The 18,736-nt window shown below is 36.9% G+C and overlaps 1 protein-coding gene across 1 annotated transcript in view; it reads right to left on the bottom strand.

The window, feature by feature from the left end:
- Positions 1–18,736, bottom strand: part of UXS1 (UDP-glucuronate decarboxylase 1) — a 56,230-nt gene that overhangs the window by 25,375 nt on the left and 12,119 nt on the right. The window contains exons 2-6 of the mRNA XM_053971707.1: positions 18,593–18,620; positions 15,881–15,929; positions 13,743–13,786; positions 10,213–10,273; positions 5,304–5,484 (exon numbers count right to left, since the gene is read on the bottom strand). Of these exons, the coding sequence (XP_053827682.1) occupies positions 5,304–5,484; positions 10,213–10,273; positions 13,743–13,786; positions 15,881–15,929; positions 18,593–18,620 (363 nt within the window). The remainder of the gene's footprint in view (positions 1–5,303; positions 5,485–10,212; positions 10,274–13,742; positions 13,787–15,880; positions 15,930–18,592; positions 18,621–18,736) is intronic.

Genomic DNA, 18,736 nt, shown 5'->3' with positions numbered 1-18,736 from the left:
CTAATGTTTGCCAATTATGCCCTTCTCTATGTGAAAAGGTAAAAAAAAAAAAAAATCCCTAAAATTTAGCATACACGGTATCTGCAATACCGAAATTTGGACACAAACATTCAATCTTGTGTCTTCCTTAATGCTAAACAAGAATGATCAGTAACACCACTTGTCCTAGGGTGACTAGGACAAAATACTACATAAAACTCCAAAATACTGCCATAAAACTACTTTCCTTCACATTATCTTTATTTTCTAGCCCTAATACTGCATATGGTCTCCATGCTTCCTAAGTGAATGGTAAGGGAAAAATCTACCTATGACAGGAAATGACCTTCATCTTCAATTTCTGCCTTCAACATGTGTCATGGTCCCAGAAAGGACTAAACGGGTCACTAAGTCCACTAAGCACCTGCATCCATCACTGTATTTGCTAGTCAGGAAGCACTGAGCCGAAAAGCTTTGATCAGAAGCATACAAATAAGTTTCTAGAGCTTGAATGTATGGACTTCCCTTGTTTAAAAAAAAAAACAAAACAGCTGTGCCGATTTCATTACTGGAGGTCAGGCCAGAGAAGCTGACACAATGAAGTGAAACATTTCTATCGCCCTGAACTAAAAAGGACTATAAATACAAGTTCATTTACCTGAAGCTAAACATGCTGTCTGTAATGTCAGGCAAACTGGAATAACTTCATAAAGTTTTACCATATTGCTCATAGTGGAGAAGTTTTGGAGAGCCTCTCACCAGACCAAGATCACTTGCACTTGATTCTGGACAAACAAAGTAGCATTTCTTACCCTCTGCCTTGCCACAGACTTTCCTGACCATACAATTTAAAACCAGCAAGCTGAACATATTTAGCACAGAGAACAAAGACTAGGAAGGGAAAAATCTGGGATGGAAGTATGGAAGCCAAAGGCACTCTTTGTGTTTGTATTTGTATGAGTTTTAAATTACCTGTGAGGGGACTTGAAGACTGAACAATTCTGGGATACTGTAAAACACTGTTTATTAAAATGTTACCATCCTGACATCTGGAAGGCTGTTATTCACAAGAAAGCTATAGACTATTCTTTTGACCTATTTTGTGAGACTGTTGGTCTTAGCCTTAAAAATCAACTCAGACCTACAACCCAGCAAAGTCCTTAAAAATAAAAGGTTTTTTTAGTCCCAGTCAAGAAAATTATTTATTAAAATTCTATAAATACTGTTACTTTACTTAACTATGTGCATATAACTAGAAACCACACACCGCCTGCAAACTCTAAAAGCCAATATCCTTGCCACTATGTGTATCACATGCTAAGATCCTGTCTCTCAACTTGTAAAATGTGTTTTTACTATACCATTTTAAAAAACTTTTTCAGTAAGAGTCAAAAAAGCTGAAACTACCTTTGAGTTCATAACAGTCTTTGAAATTAGAGCCAACATTTAAGAAATGTTTTCCTAGAAACTGGACTGCTGGCATGAAGAATTAAAACAGAACAACAAACCAAGAGCAAAACCAAACAGCTTTAGTTAACTGAAGATCAATTAATCTCTGAACATAAGCCATAAAACAATTTATCATTACGTACCACTTACACTTTACTTCTCTCTCATTTCATAGTATATTACTTAGGTATAGTACACATGCACTTGTTTTAAATAAAAGGTTTTGAGCATCAGAGTAGAACCACTCTTCACTGCTCTGCCAAAAAAGAGTTTGGGCAGCAGTTTCAGCTGCCATAGACTGCAATTTTAGAAGTATCATACAGTATTTTTCAAAACATACTGTGCACCTTTGATTAGGGAAGTGAAATCGGTTCAACTGACTCAACTGTTTCCACTGTTTACTGTAAATCTGTGGCATTTTCAGACCTGGTTTTGTTTCAAATTTGTGAAAGGTGTAGTAAAAACAAAACACTAGCAAGCAACCAAAAAGAAATGCAAGCCAAAATGTGTTCCTGTGAACTGTGAAACAGTTCTGCTGAGGACATCTTTCAGATACAGCAGATAGCTGGGTTTAAAGGAAATGTGCACCTCTCACTTTACAGAAGATTGTTTTAAGGCTTCCAAAAGTTGCTGAAGAAGCAGGAAGAAGAAACACCAGTGGGAAAAGGATACGAGCTATGTATAACTGTCTGAATGTTTTCTTCCAGATTTATTCAACTGCTGTATGTGCCTAAGGGTAGTTGAAAACCGGACCTCAAGACTGAAAACTGAGAGGCATTTTTTCCTGCTTAGTGGTCCAGTTTGTGGAATGATCATATGCCATCTTATGACATCACCTTGAAAGTGGCTTGGTTTTTCATGTGAGCATTTTTGGGGATTTTGTGGGGTACATGGGCTGTGCATTTTTGGTTTTTTTTTTTGGTTTTTTTTTTTATTGTTTACGTGTATCTGTGGTTTTGGGTTGGGGTTCTTGTTTGTTTGTTTTGTTGTGGGTTTTTTGTTTTTTTGCAACACATATTTAAGTATAACAATTTTTCACAGCAGAAATAGAGACTTGGGTGGCTTGAAGTGATATAAAAACAAAACCTTACTTTTTACTACAAACATAGAGTCAACTTGAATGCAAAGGTGAGTATAAACAAAACAGCACTAATGCTTATGTCACTATGTAAACCAAGTACATTACTAATAATGTTCATTTATTTAACAGAGAATTTCCTTTGGCATTTTCTAATGCAATTTATCTATTATCCTAAATTGGGGTACATCACAGTAACACCAGATGAAGCATTAATTCTCATTTGTTTTCCAATTAACATCTGTGTCCTTACAACCTTATGGTTTGTAGGAACACAAGCCACAGTGCTCTCAAGTGACTATCTTGGAGCACTTGTAATCTTAATGAATGTAGAAAATGAGGCAGAAAATAAGTAAAGGTGTATTTCTATTTTTTTTTTCTGATAATACAAAAAAAAGTGTTAAGAGATTCTTTTCTTTCCAGACTAGCCTTCAGAAAAAAACCCTCTGTCTTCCTGTACCAAAAAAGTGCCCATTTAATAGTGTATTAAAGCTCTATGTGAGGGGTCAGGCTGAAATGAAAATATCTTTAAAAACACAGAACTGAACCATAATAGGAAGAAAGGGTTAATATAGCTATTTCCCACTTTTTTTTTTTACTATTTTTCATCTTTCAAGATTCCTGAACTACTTTCATTCCACTAAAGAATTCAAACCCTTTTTATTCTGCTTGAAAAAAACAAAGTGAAAACTTGTGCATTTCCCACTGACATTTCCATATGCTAAAGCAAATAAAATCCTAGTAGAGGAGAAAGACATTCAGCACTAGAGATAACTACAGCTGTCACAAGGCTAAAAAATAAAATGTGTGTTTATGTGATTTATTATTGTCTCTGGCCAACCTAGATCAAGATCCAAGAATGCTGAGTCCCGCTTGGTGTCATGGTTCAAAGATAATGACGCAGCCATGGCAGATTGTGTGTAGGCATCACTGTGAAGCTGAAAGCTACCCATCTTGAGACTAAATTCACTTTTCCATATCCAAAGAGAAAGCACTGTTCTTTCTAGACCAAAAATGAGGTCTCTTTCAAAAATAAAGCACTGATTATCCCCTCTGAAACTGAACTGTCAAACAACTTTATATAACCTGGTCTAAACAGGACAGCAAATATAAAGAAATTCTTCAGACGCAAACATACCTTTTATCAAGACTTCACAGTCATTCCAATTTCTATTTACAAGTAAAAAGAAGAAACTGGGACTAAGAAAAGAAGTATCTGATCTCTATGTAAACTTGCTGATCTGTTAAAAAACTGTTTCCCCATTGCCTCATTGGACTATAAACTCTGCAATGAAATGAAATTTTACCACGTTCTCAGTGTATTAAAGTTAATTTTAACACTTAGCCATGCCAGCCTCAATTTATACTGTTGGAAGATGAAAAGACATTCAATAAACTACCCACTGAGTAACATGCAATAATTAGCTGTCAGTACTAAATAGGGAATTGGTGTCTTAATTACATAGGCCATAGGAAAGGTAGCTGAAGGATCTCAAAATTCCCATTCATTAATGCCTAGTTAGCTGGGCAACAATATAGCAATGATGGTAATTCTCTGAGAAAGTCTCAAATGTCATCAGTCAGAAAGAAGGAAAAGAATGGAAAAGATTAGAAAAGCTGACAAATTGATCAGGCTGAGGTATGAGCTACCAGCACCTGGAGTCAGTTAATAAGATCCTTGTTCCATTATCCTGACAGTGGAAGCAGAAGTTTGAAATAACTTCTAAATAACAGGCAGTAACTGAAGCAGTACATTGTCAGAACAGAGCAGGAGCATGTGTTTTTGCAGGACTGCTTCAGTAGTGTTGCCAGGAATTTACCACAAGCAATAATACAAGATATGCAATTACTAGAGATATTTCCTGTGAAATTCCATCCACTAGAATTTGTCAGGAATTAAAAAAAACCCAAACCACTCAGTCTTTTTTTTTTTCTTAAAATGAACAAGTACATTGCTAGAGAGTTTTAAAAGGATGGAGCACACCCATCAGAACTGCAGCGTAATTTGAGCAATGCTTTCACTGACTCATTATATGGTTAGGTACTCTCATAGAAGTCTATGAATGCATGTCTCTTTCCAATACAACCGTGTTAATGGTGCCTTAAAATCTGAGTATTTAATAGTTTGAGTTTTATGATAGTCCAGATATTGAGCTACTACTTTAAAGAAGAACACACTTTTGTTGTTTGCTTCTTTCTTTAGGATTGGTGTATTTTTCTTGTTTTTCTGTTGAAAACTAGGGAAATTCAGTGCTGCTGTTTTCCAACTCTTCAGTTTGTAGGATGCCTGTACCTAAAGTGGGAGCCATGTTTTCTACAGAAGGCACTGAAGGCAACTAAGGAAAGTTAATTTCCTCTCAACTGACCATACACAGCTGCAGGATGCATGTCTAGTGTAACTGCAGCCCTCAATTACACTTCAGTTCATGAAATATATGGACCAGAGATTCTGTGTGCATAAGCCTGTGCAGGTACATAGGAAAGTCGGACAATGGATGGGACAGACAGACTGACCCACTGCCATCTTGCCTTCTCACAAAATCAGACATATCAGGACGTTTTTAACGTCTTTTTCCTCCTGTCCACTCAGACAAGAAGAACTGATTTCAAAGACAAAAGTGCTCTGAACCTCTTACTCCATACAGGTCACAGAAAACAGGCTAATAATAGACAACGCATACACATATTAGATAGATCAACCCAGAACTCTGTACATGAATTCCATTTCTTTACAGACACACACGCTTAGAAGGGAAAGGCACAAAAAAGTGCAAATACCAAAGCAGACATTACCTACCTTCAATGTACAGGGGCTCAACGACATCATGATTTATCAGTTCGAAGTTCTCATGACCAATCCAGTGCTCCACATTTCTTTTCCTGCCCGTAAAGAAGTTGTCCACAACTGTAACCTCATGGCCATCCATCATTAGTTTGTCAGTAAGATGAGAACCCACAAACCCTGCTCCTCCAGTTATCTGCGTTAGGACAGTTGGTATAAATTTCTTTTTCTTTTTACAGAAACACTACACAAAGTCTACAAACATGAAGACAGAACAGTAGGTTTCAGATCTTTGCTTACTTCAGGGGAAACAACTCCATTTCCATGTATATTTTTTTCCAAGATTTACAGACTTTAAAATTTTGAGACATACTTGATATGTTTCATCACTGTCAGGCTAGAAGGTCAGCTACCTATTCACATCAACAAAATCTCTTTTTCAGATTACATTATTTTCCTTTTTTTCCTTCAAATTGGATTGTGCTCTTTTTTGTAACAGCAAAGTCTAAAAAGGTGCAGAAGGGTAATAGGTGAAATTTCTGCAAATCCCGTTTTTCAGAAGAAAAAGGTATTACAGAATGCCAAGTTATTTTCACATCAGATTTATCAGACATGTCAAATCCAGCTTCTGTCTGGTTTACATGGAAGACATGCTGGGTGTCCTAAGTAAGTACTGTAAGTTTTCACTCAGAAAGGAGGAAGGGAACTCTATGAAGACCTTTCATTTGAAATATCTGCTAAAACCAAAATCATTCTTTCTGTGTCTTGATGCATCCATAGAATACATCATCCTGGCCTGAGGAGGTCAGTCAGTTGGATTAGATGATCTTTGCAGGTCCCTTACAACTGAAAGAACCTATTGCTATTCTATACCATTAGCTCTCACATGCAGTAGTTGCCTGTCTTGAAACTCTTGATGTTCTGCTGCAAAGAAACAAGCACAAATAAAATATTTAAAACCCTGTACTCCTGTTTCATTGAAGAAACAAGAAAATTTATTAATTTTCCCTATTTGTACCACAGATTAATAGTAAACAAGCAAACAAAAATCACTTATTCAATACTGAAGCAGTCGGCACAATAAGCAGAACTGCAAGTTGTGTGACACACCCACACCTATCTACAGAAGCAATTATCTTCTCTGCATTTCATAAACTGTTTTCAAAAACCAAGACATGACAGATCACAACGCTCAAAAAGTGGAATTGTAAAAGACATGTGCAGTATCAGCTACATCTGCATGGTCAAATCCACATTTTCAAAGCGATTTAGCTGTTATGTCCATTCTTCAGCTGTAGTGACAACCAACTAAACAATGAAAGGACAAGGTGGAATCAAGCAGGAATCTAATGAACTGATAGTGTACTAAAATGAGAAAGTGCTGTGTGGAAAAGGATGAGATGCCTGAAGTTCTTTTACTTTGGGTTAATCAAAGACTAAACATTTCTCCTCTCCACTACCCTGCCATCCATCGTTTTAAAAAGCAAGATCAGCAGATTTTTTTTTAACTAGAAAAAAAGCAAAGGAAAACCTCCAAAGATTGAAAACAAAAAACCCCATACAAAAATGACATCTGTTTTCTTTTGCAAAAACTTTCATGTCCACTTCTTATATTCTCATTCTTTCTTTTCTTATTAAAAACTCAGGGGCACCAGTGTGTCAAAACAATTGTAAATAGCAGTTAATGAAAGAATCATTTAGTTGGTCTATTTAGTGTTCTTCTGAGTTTGTCAGGGCTTCCTTGTGGCAGATTCAATATCGTATTCAGTTCCCTGACAAACCTGAAGGAGAAACAGGATTTAGAAGAAATCCCCTCTGGAATAAAAGAAAGACTCTCAAGGCTCACGTTATGCTGCAACAGAGAGGAGGGAAGAGCAGGTTTCTGGCAGAATGCTGAGAATGAGGACAGAAGACCAGTAACTGAGGGAGAACAGCCCTTTACCATGTCACCACCTTCCAAAGGGAAAAAACCAAACCCACTCATGGCAAACCTAATGCCATGAGTTTATCCTGACTCGTAAGCAAGCTGAAACCTTGCTGTATGTTCCAACGTTTTGGCTTTTCTGTGGTGACCTGGGCAAGACTTTGCTGTGGAAGACCTGAACCTACTCCTTCAACTGAGACCCAAGGAAATCTCCTGCTGCTACTTCTATTTTCAAGATTCTAGAGAAGATAAACTCAATTCTTACAATATATGTCTCCGGCGTAGTAAAAGGGAGTGTCTTCTTCCCAGCACCCCTTTTGAAAAAAAAAAAAAAAATCACAAAGCCAACCAAAAAAGGCAAAAAAGTATAAAAAAACCAGGAAAAGGCACATACACAATAAGAAGAAAAAAAGCACAAAAAAGGTAAAAAAAAGCACAAACCAATTCTGTCCGGAAAGAAGTTTCCAATTACCTTAAACCTACAAGTCATTTTTATGATGAATCTAAGTTGGCTTTATTAACATATCACTTCCATGGGTATTAGACAAAAAACATAAGAAATTATTGAAAAAGGAGTTGAATTTCCCCTGGAAAAAATAAAAAAAACAACTATGTAAATTATGTTTTTTAACATTACTTGACGCAACATTAAAAACAAGAAATGATGATTTATCACTGAAGTTCTTTGTACAACTTTCCTGTAATTACTCATACAAGCATCACTTCTAAATATTACTTCCTGCAAAACACAATGACATATTAATCTACATAATTGTAAGTTGTACATGAATCATATCCATATCAGAACTGGAGCACCAGCACTTGGGTCTTAAAAAGGAATTCTTTATTAAGACAACATTAATGAAAATATTTAATTACTTAGTAGTGCACGTATGCTTGGTAACTTCAGCACCTACTAAAAGGCACAAATATTACAGATCATTATCTTCACTAGAGGCACTTACAGGTTTGTCTATTTATTACACATTTCTGCTGTCTGCAAACAGATTCAAAACATCTTATGCCCCATAAGGAAATTATATTTATCTTTTTGTTTTCTGCTTTTATCACTCTACTATAGTCAATTCAAAAAAAAAAGCCAATATATTGAACCAATGGCAACACTATCTTCCACATAATAGAATTCCTTCTCTTGCATATGAAAGCCTATGGCCTAGTCACTTCAGAGAATTCAGGAAATAGATAAATCACACACAAGGTGAAGATCTCTTTTCAATGGAAGTGACAGGATATCTGGTCTCAGCTGAGATACCACTACTACTAGAAATCATCTCTAGAGAGATGCTGTTTAAAAAAAAAAAACTGCTAGAACTGCTGTCTTGTCAGGACAGTGCTGTGGGGATCTCCAGGCTGGAGCTGGAGACTGCAGTCAGAATAAAAAAAAAAGTTAAATCAAATTAAGAATGCATTCTAGAAAAAATCTGTAGTATTAACAAATACAAAGCAAAAATACATGATCTAGCAAAATTCACTTGGCTGGCTAATTTTTGAGAATTTTGAAGCATCATGCAACGCTTTATCATGTATTATTTCCCCCAGGATTACGACAGTTACACTGTAACAGAAGGGAACTGCCCACATGGGCAGGAGGCCGATGAATGCCCACCTGAGTTGGCAGAAAACCAGTCGGAACCTGCCACTTTTTGGCCGGCTTTCTCTGTAGTCATTTAAACTGTACAAAATACATAGGGAACCAAAAATTATTCACCTCCAGGTCAGCCATAAACACTCCTACTCCAACTACTTGCCATCTCTGTTGAAGCAAGAAATTTCAACAAAATATCCAGTATTTTTCAGTGGCAAAGTCTGGAAGTGAATATTAAGAGCTCCACAGCCTGTTAACAGTTTTCACTGACACTTTTGTCGGAAGTACATTCTCACTTACACAGAAAACATGTCATTAAGGTTACTTTACCCTTACATCGATACAAAGTACAAAATTTAAGAATTTTCAAAATTAAACCTCTATTTTCCTCAGTTTATTTTCTGTAATCAACAGGGGCACTGGGAGGCTACAGGTCTCCCTTCTTCAGATTGTCATAAAAATGACAGAACACCGTCGCAGAACTAAACTAATTTGGTAACACTTTGTGAAATTTTGCAATAGCAATGAAGATTATTGCCTAACAATGCAGTAAAATAATTTTTTCTGCATATTTTCAGTTTTGTTCTTCAAGATTTTGAAGCCAAATCAAAGCACCAGCTAAGTTAGGCACGTTAGCAGGGTTTTGTTGTAGACTTTACCTTCATTACGACAGAAGCAGAAGTTCATACTCTATTTTACACATTGCAAGTAGCTATACTTTCTCTGCCTTCAAAATATGGGGACAACTTCCCCCCCTCCACTTCCCAAACAAACAGAAACAAGGAAAAATCTAGGTCACAGACAACTTCAAAAGTGTTTGCAGACAAAACTGGAAAGCTGATTTCCAGCACAATTCACTAAGTTTAAGAATGTCCTGCACAACTACTTGTCCTGACTTAACCTGCCATCCTCTTCCACCTTCAACTGCTTATGATGCTTCAAAATAACAGAAACCATGGGGAAGATACAGGGAGATGAGCACTCCCTGCAGAGCAACTTCTTTTCTAGCCTTATGACTAGATTTTGTCCAATTTGATCACACAAGGTTCCTGTTAAGATGTGCTTAAAAATTTCTCCAGTCTTTGAAAGTTTAAGCCATCTGGAAGCACACACAAAGACTCTTTGGCAATGTGATCCTGAGAAGTCACACGGAAGAGCAGTTTAGTTGGAAAGTCAAACTTCAAAAGCAGAGTCCACATGTATTGTTCATATGCTGAATTTGAGAACATCAACACAACTAAGTGAAGCAGCCCCCTAAGACCTGTACAATACATAAGACATCCAAGGTAATTCCCTTCATCCCTTCTCATGTCCTTAATCTGACAAAACAGATTACATTCCACAGAATTTTTTGTTATTTCCCCAAAACAACTTCTGAGTAAACACAAACTTACCAGGATTCTTTTACGATCCTTTTCTGATAAAAATTTCACTGGTGGATATTTCTGGGTGAAACTACAGAACATTTCAAAACAAAGAAGAAAAACTAAGTAAGTTTCAGCCTGGTTTCTTTCACATACCTGTCTTTGATACTTGAGAAACTACTCTGAAAACCTTCTCCTAAGAGTATATTTAGTCCTTTATTCTAAAAAAGAATCTGGGTCAAGACAAGAAAATGCTTATGCATAGTGAAATATCAAAATTCATCTGCAAAGAGTGCTTTTAAAATTTCTTCCTGTTTTTATATAATGAATCACTTGACTTTTATCTTTTGAGAACAGAACTAATGTCAGGCGTGACATCACAAGAGAATAAAACAATAAAACATGAGCAGTGACTGGACACCTTCTTTTTAAAGTTTGAAAAGGCAAACAACCCTCTTAAAAGCTGTGGAACACAAAGCAAATTTTGTTGGCTTACCGCATTGACTTCAAACACTTCTCCTTGAAGTTTCAATGTGAAACTTACAACATAAAGTTTTAATTTGCTTTAAAGTTTTACAAAACCAATATAAAGTTTACAATCAGGATGTTGAAAAAACACATTTTAAGATATTTCAACTATTTCTACAAGAGAGTTTATTCAGTATGAAAACTAATCTTAATTTTCTTAGACATGCTAGACTGCCATTTATTTGATGGCCTTCAAGCTAGTAATTTAATTTTTGCATCTTCTTTACAAGAACTTAATCAAACCAAAGAAACCATAAAATAAAATTATGCGACATAAGAATCTTAAGTGCTCTCTCAAGCTCTTCATGCTTCAAACCTTAGAAGAACTTCTCTCCCTGGCATGCATTCTGCCAACAAAGTCCTCTGAAAGGAGGTGTGAATTTTATTTATTTATTTCAGTAATTAGCCTCATAGTCTTGGCAATTTCATAGCTCAGGTCTTCCTTAACTAAATATCAGCGTGACACCGCACAAAAATTAAACTTTTCTCCTCCAGTATGTCCACAGGCTAGAGATAGCCTGGTGTAGCATGCAGGAGCCAAAAATGCCAAGAGTTACATTTTCTTCTACTCACCAACAGCCACTGATTGAACTGACCCTCAACTGTGATCTTGAAGTATCCCCCCCCCCACCCCGCTTCTATCCTGCAGTACTGGCTGAACAGGAATTCCTCAGCACCAGAGCACAGATGCTTCAGTACTTTATCCAGTTTTCATCACAGCATGAAAGCTGCTTTCAGTTTCTTGGATAGAGGAAATATGGCAATGGAATCTTCCAATGTTAGCCACACAGGGAGACTGAAAAACAAGCTACCTACCCTTGCCTTACGTCACTATACGGGTCACAAAAAACTTCTTTGATTTATGCTGAAGCAATGAAAGCACACAAGCACAATGCAGATGTGTAATACACATCCTTTCTGAGGCAGGGAAGAAAATTCACTCATAACAAGAGATTTATGAAGTTCAAAGTAAGTTTAAGTGCCAAATAACTAGATGCAAGGCAAGTCTCTCTCCTCCATTCCAAAGACCACTATTTTAAGGTTGCAGTAATCCAGCCTGGGGTCATATTGCTGCCAAAGGGACCTAACAACCACTTCTGCTCCTTCTACTACACCAGTAGCTGTTTAGAGGCAGTGGGATAGAGTCTGGCAGCCAAATGATGACCTTTTGGCAACAAAATGGAGTTTATCTTGACTTAATGCCTGCTTTGATGACTACATGGCAATGCTTTTGCTGTGCAAATTCTTAAAAAAACTTGACATCTCTAGCTTCAGTTAAACAATTTCTTGTCATAAGACTAGCATTAAGGAATTCTTGTCTTTCCTGCTTCTCAAAAGCATGAAGATGGCTTGCTTTCAGGTTTTAGCAGCTTATGAAGTACGAAAACATTGACACTAGAATAAGCTTTGCAAACAGGATCAGCTTTCAGGCATCTGACAGCAAGTAGTTATTTACTGCCACTTCACACAGATATAAAATTTAAAAAATATTAATTAAACCCACATTCAGCTGAACCACGAGAGGTAAATGGCTACATTATTTGAAAAATAATAAAAACACAATAATAAGAGCTCCCCTTTTGTGAAAGTATAATTTCAAGATTGGTTCATAGAGAGGTAAAAAAAAGACTGATTCTGTCTCCTTTTTCCTAGAGGTCTGAAACAATACTTATCAATACACATATATGGCTTGTGGGCGAAATTTTAACTTAATGGTTCTACTCAGCAATTCATTGCTCATTTGAAAAAAATACAATTATCAAATAAAAAAGAGCCAATCAGGATACCCTCCCACAAAGGTCTTCTGTGGATGGCAGAAGAAAATACCTGGATTACCCACAACTGAAACTGAAGGTTTACTGGACTAACAACAAAGATTAAATAAATAAAGCAATTTAATATTGTAATTGGCAAGGTGGTGACACAACCTACAATTTGTTTCACGTTGCCAATATACACCTAGTTCAACCTATGAAGTTCATGTGCACAGTAAGAGATGAGTAACCAGTTCAGTATTCTCACTGAAGTAAATTGCATGTGGCAGGTCACTGAACCTTTCAAATCAATTGTAAAAAAACAGAACTGAAATTTTTTCTCCTTTTTTTTTTTTTTTTTTTTTTTCCTTACAGCCCAGGAGGGGTGGGAGGAGGAGGGGCAGCTGCTCACTGACAAGACAAAACTCTCAACAGCCAAGTACTGCAGGTGTCAAGCATACCTCTGTCCAGCACCAATGGTATTCTGTCCCCTCTCCAAAGGAAGAGCACACAGCCACTAGTGCACAATACCCCACAAGGGCTTACTAATACTGCTTGGACAGTCCAGACTTGGCCTTTTGCAATGCAGCACTCTCTGCTTTGCCTGGGACACCAACAACGTGTGCAGGGTCACCTGCAAAACAGTACCACTGGCAAAAGCAGCATGTCCTTGTCAGAGTTGACAGCTCCCACTGCCACACCAGACCTCATTTTGTGATGAAATCATCTGTCCATGAGGACACTCAGATCAGAGAACTGATGTGACACAAAGGCAAACAGGCAGAGTGAGGGGTAACACATTCCCTTACAAATCCTGAGAGAAGCAGGTCAGCCAGGCTCATCCAAAGCGCACACACACAGGCTAAGATGCACAAGTAAATCACTGTACAGTAGCTGAAGCAGAGTAACCAATCACAAGTATGGGAAGATTGTGGAAAACATATTTTAAGCCTCTTGAAGATGAAACCAGTATGTCTTAGCAGACATAAACCATGGTAATCCATTCATCAGCTGGACTCCAAATAGCAAATACCTCCATGGGATTTGAATTTTATGGAGTCCAGCACTCTCAGCTTGATTTAGTAGGATCAATCAGCCAGAATACCTTAACCATTAGTGTCTCAGCATTCAATGTCCGGTCCTCACTTATATATGACAACAAATCAAAGGTGCTGAAGGCATATACAAAAACTTATTTCAAGCCTACATCTACAGAACTGATTGCTACAGAAAAGAAACTGCCTTTGAGCTGCTTCCCAAATCCAGCAGATGACATACCTTTTTTCTAGATCTTTGATTTTCTCCCTTAGAGGTGCAACAGCCTAAAATAAAGGAAAAACATTTAATCTTAGAAGAATAAAACAGGATTCACATCACAAAACACACACATAGGAGGTTGCCTTAGAGCAAAAGTCATGGCAAACAGTCTCCTATGCAGATCTTTACTGAAGACACTCCAAGAAACTTACATTTTAAAGCTTCCTTTACATAAAAAAAACCTTGAACCTTTTCCACCAAAAATCAAATCACCTAGCAAAGTGTGAAATGAAATCCCTTAACTTACCACTGAACATCAAGGCTATGAGTACCATAGTCTTGATACGGACATCCAATGTTATGATTCCTATTTGACAAAGTGAAGTCATAAGTGACTTGTCTGAGGTTGTCAAAGGTAATCAATATCCAGCAACAGAACAATGGGACAGTAATTTAAACATCAACTATTTAAATGGACAACAGATAAGCATACAGAGGATACAGACACAGAGAGAGGGGCATTAGCTCCAATGAAATGGCTGTAATTCTCTCAGAACATGCTATGCAAATTTAAAGATACATCATGTTCAAATACCTAAATATGTTCTACATCATGATTTGAGGGTATATTTAAGCTTAAGAAAATACTGAAAGGAAATTTGTTAGAAAATACAGTTCACCTACCAGGACTTCTACTTGCATTTTCATAGCTTTAGAAAAATCACTTAAGCTGGCATCAGTTTCAATTTCTTTATCACAGAACCCAAATTTCTAACAGTCCTGCTGAATTTCAACAGGAGTCCCTGAACTCTTGTTTTTAAGCTATTAAAGCCTTGTCACAAAATTTACCCTCTTGGACTATACGTAAGTTGAAAACTGTCAGATGCTCTAACTGGTACTAAATGGCAGCACATCAGCAACCACCATTAATTTGTTTAATACAAATACTTCTTGTTAGAGCTAGATAATTCAGTAACTTCATAAACTTAATAAAGCTGCAAATTCACATTAAGATGACATAATATGGCATTGTCATTTATATTAATTAAATATTTAGCTCTGTGGAACAGCAAATAGCTCTTGAAACAGTTATTCTGATGGTCTAAGACATTATACAAGTACAACTTTAAAAATAAGATCCAGAAATGCCCAACTTCTCAGACCTTACAGTAACTCTGATCTACACATTGAATTTCAAATATTTTACCATTCTTAAACAACTGGATTTTTCACAATGCTTGTTGCAACACTTACCAGATTTTTTTCTAAAAAAAGACAAACAAACCAACCAAAAAACAAGAGAGAGGAATGCAAAAGGCAAACTAAGAATACAGGCACTCCATTGATTTTAAGCAATTTCAGTAGGCTGCTCACTGTGTCCAGAGGAACAACTGCTATATAAACCTGCTGGAATACAAGACACTAGGCAGACCAGCCTACTAGTACAGGAACACACACCCACACAAGGGTAAGGGGTATCAACCTCAAGGACTTCTCTATCTATTTAATACTTTGTTTTATTGTTATTAGACTGGAAGGCTGAAACATTTGGAGAAAGATCTGTTGCACACATTCTCAACATTTCACAACAAACTGAGGTTGAAATGGAAATTCAGAGGTATTGGGTACAGCAGCCTAGAACCACTAGTAAGTTCAGTCCCCATGTCTACTCCAGAAATTGCTAGGACTTGTGCTTAACGCCTTGGCACTGCAGACCCTCCCCAGCCAAAAACACTGCGATATTTGTTCATTAGTTAAGAACAAAGCAAAGCAATTTTGGGCACCTTCAAATTTATAATGTATCTTGTATATACTTCACATTTTGTAAGGCAGTCAGAGGAAAGAATTTGTGTACATCCTTTCAGTAACAAATAAAATAATTCTTGAGAGGATTCTACCATAGTCTCTGCAGCAAATGTATCAGCAACCTATCACTTTTAAGAAAGGTTTTAATGAAAATAAAGTGGAATCACAGATCAATGTTAGAAACTCCACTACAGCGAAGAACAGTTCAAAAACTTATGTATAGACACAAATCAAATGCTTTGGTTTTAGCAGAATCAAGAGTAATGAGATAAAACGAAATATACGACTTCAATATGAAATTAGTGAAATGAAATCCTCAAAATAAAACAGATTACAACTATTAGCAAACTAACCTCCTCTATTCTACTTTCCACCTTCTGATCCCCATTTTCTTGAAGAGACCTGTTGGCAAGAAAAGAAAAAAATAATACACACCTATGCTATAATTGCTTCGCTGCACCCCCATCATATTAAAACAGCATCCTCAAAGCACCTTGAGTTAGTATTATTTCGAAAACACAATTAGAACAAATTAAAGAGGATGGTCTAATTTCCATTGCAATCCATCAGATTTGGCAGACACTGAACCAAGCCCACAGGAAAGAACAGTACCAATAAAAATGACATTCATTTTACATAGAAAATTAACTGCACTTTAGAAAAGTGTCTAATTACTGGTTTTGAGTGTAACTTTACTGTGCAAAGGCCCAAAATGTCTCTTTGAGGGTCTCTGCATACTGTATGCTGACAAAAATTTTTCCCTTAGACAAATGTATCTCACTTTGACTTTGAACTTTTCCAAACATATGGGAAAAAATCCCAACTGCACGAAAACACATCTTCAGCGACTGTCTGATGGGCAATACTGACTTCTCACATAATGTTACTCGTTTGATATGAGGCCAAGGATGAAGCATGTTGGGGTAACTTGTGAAAATAGAATACTGTCTAAAAGGCCAGTATCTTGCACAAATCTGTGTGGTCCTTTTTAGCATCTGATTGTGTTAAGTGTCTCAGTTATGTTCACTTTTGAGTAAACTTTTAGAACTGTAGAATATGTATTTTTAAATTCTACCTCTTGTATTAAGGTTATGCAATTTTCCTAACATTTGTGTTATATTTTTTTTTCAATGAAACCTTCTGAAAAAGGAATTATTTATCTCACAGTAGTTAAGTTTTTGCATACTAGAGGAATCATGGGTATCCAACATAAAAATACAGTTCTTTCAAGTGAAAAACAGAGCTCCTTTACTTGAGACCTGAACTCATTACACCTAGAGAAACAGAAGATCCTTTGTTAAGCAGATATATATACACACACACCACACAGTTAGAAGTCAAAGCAATGATTCCCTTCATAACCCTCTGTAAAACTCTCACTTTTTAAGAAAGTAAACTCAGTCTATTACTGAGGAAAAGACCTTACTGACCAGATTCATTTCATCTCTAAAGAATTCAGTAAATTCCTACACTAAGACACACATTCCCTAAACCATCTGTTCAAATCAAGTTGTCATTTATTGCACTAGTGGCAAATAAAAACCCTGAAGCTAATGTTGAATGAATATACTATAAGGAAGTGGTATTAAGCTATCCTGGTGGATTTTGAAAATGTTTCCCCAAGTAACAGAAATTTACAAAAAACTATGCAAACAACTGTGGAACAGATAGTCTTTCCTCTCTTATAAGTGAGCAAGGAAAATTTGGAAAACTCCTGAGAATTTAAAGAGGTCCCCTCAAAAATAGTTCCTACTGTTTTTTACTCACAAATCCTGCAACTCAAGGACTGGCAACTCTGCAATCTATATTTTCATGAGCATTTCCTCCTAATGAAGACAATCTTACTAGCTGAGGGCCAACATTAGTCCTTCAGAAATTTTCCCCCTCAAAAGCTTTATAAAGGACATTTCAAATAAGAATACAGAGGCAGGTAGTGGCAGAATTTGTAAGGACAGCTTATCAGGAAATAAACACTCTGGATCCCACACCCACCTCTCCTCCTCAAACACCTCTCTGAGGTTCTTGTCCTTTGTTAAGAAATGCTCAGCTACTCATGTAACAGCTGCTAAGCTGCCGTAGTTGACTGGTCATGATAACATGGTAATCTAATTGATATCTCCATCTGCAACCCACAGCAGCCCAGCAGCTGTTTGCCTGACAGCTGATCACTCTTTGCATCAAGCGTGGGAAACTCCAAGAGGAGTAGAGTGGACCACTTGGGATAGGAACAGACCCCTAGGGTAAACTGTCCTGGGTGCATTAGAGCCTAGAGAAAATTCATTATTATTCTCATTTTGTCCCAAACCTTCCTTACTATGTGCCGCTAGGAGTGGCAACAGAATACCAAAACCCTTTACTAGCAAAACAACGTGGTAAGATATTTTGTCCTCTATACACAATGACTTTGCTGTAGGGAACAAGCTGTCCCCATATTCTCTTCAATTTCTTTTGCAGCTGTGTCTTCCCAGTGAATTTTCCTGCAGGACAAACTCACATGCAAGCAGAAATGTGAAAATCTGCATGTTTTGCATACCTATTGTCATTCTATTTCTAAAGGAAAAAATTCTAGAGGACAATGCAGGATTTTCTACTTTTCAGCAGTTAAACCATCAGATTCTCTACCAATTAACTGTGGAGGAGGAAAAACTCTCCAAAGCACACTTCTGATTCTAGGTACAGAAATACAGTAATGGGTTGCAGTGGGGAATGTGCTGCTCTTCAATATTTAAGCCCACACCGTCACTGAGATACAGTCATGTCTGTGCTGAGGGAAAAGCAGAAACCAAGCCTATGCAAGCCAACTGGCCAAAATCGGAAGATGAATTTGTGCAAAGAAAAGCAGATGAAGTGTGAGTAAAATTCCAGGTGAAATCTATAGCAAACATACAACCATTTTTGAGACTGAGCATTTTGCATTTAAGAAAAAAAAGTTATCAGTTGCTTAGCAACCACCCAAACAACAGTGTGAGCTGCAGTTTTTCTCCCTGCTTTATATATATTGATAGGAAAGGTAAGTTAATTTTATTAAACATAAGGATAGTCAGTACAAAAATTATATACGTTACCTCATATTGACAAAGTTTCCCCATACAGCTGGAAAATAAGAAGAGAAAAAACATTACAATGTCATATAGCACTACCTAAGGAAATGTTTTCCTATTATCATCAGAAGGAATTTAAGACAATATTAAGTATGTTAATCACAAGCT

The sequence above is a fragment of the Vidua macroura genome, chromosome 2, assembly GCF_024509145.1.
Source record: "Vidua macroura isolate BioBank_ID:100142 chromosome 2, ASM2450914v1, whole genome shotgun sequence".
In the NCBI taxonomy this organism is placed as follows: domain Eukaryota; kingdom Metazoa; phylum Chordata; class Aves; order Passeriformes; family Viduidae; genus Vidua; species Vidua macroura.
Note: the sequence above shows the minus strand (reverse complement) of the source record. Positions and strands in the feature narration are given on the sequence as shown.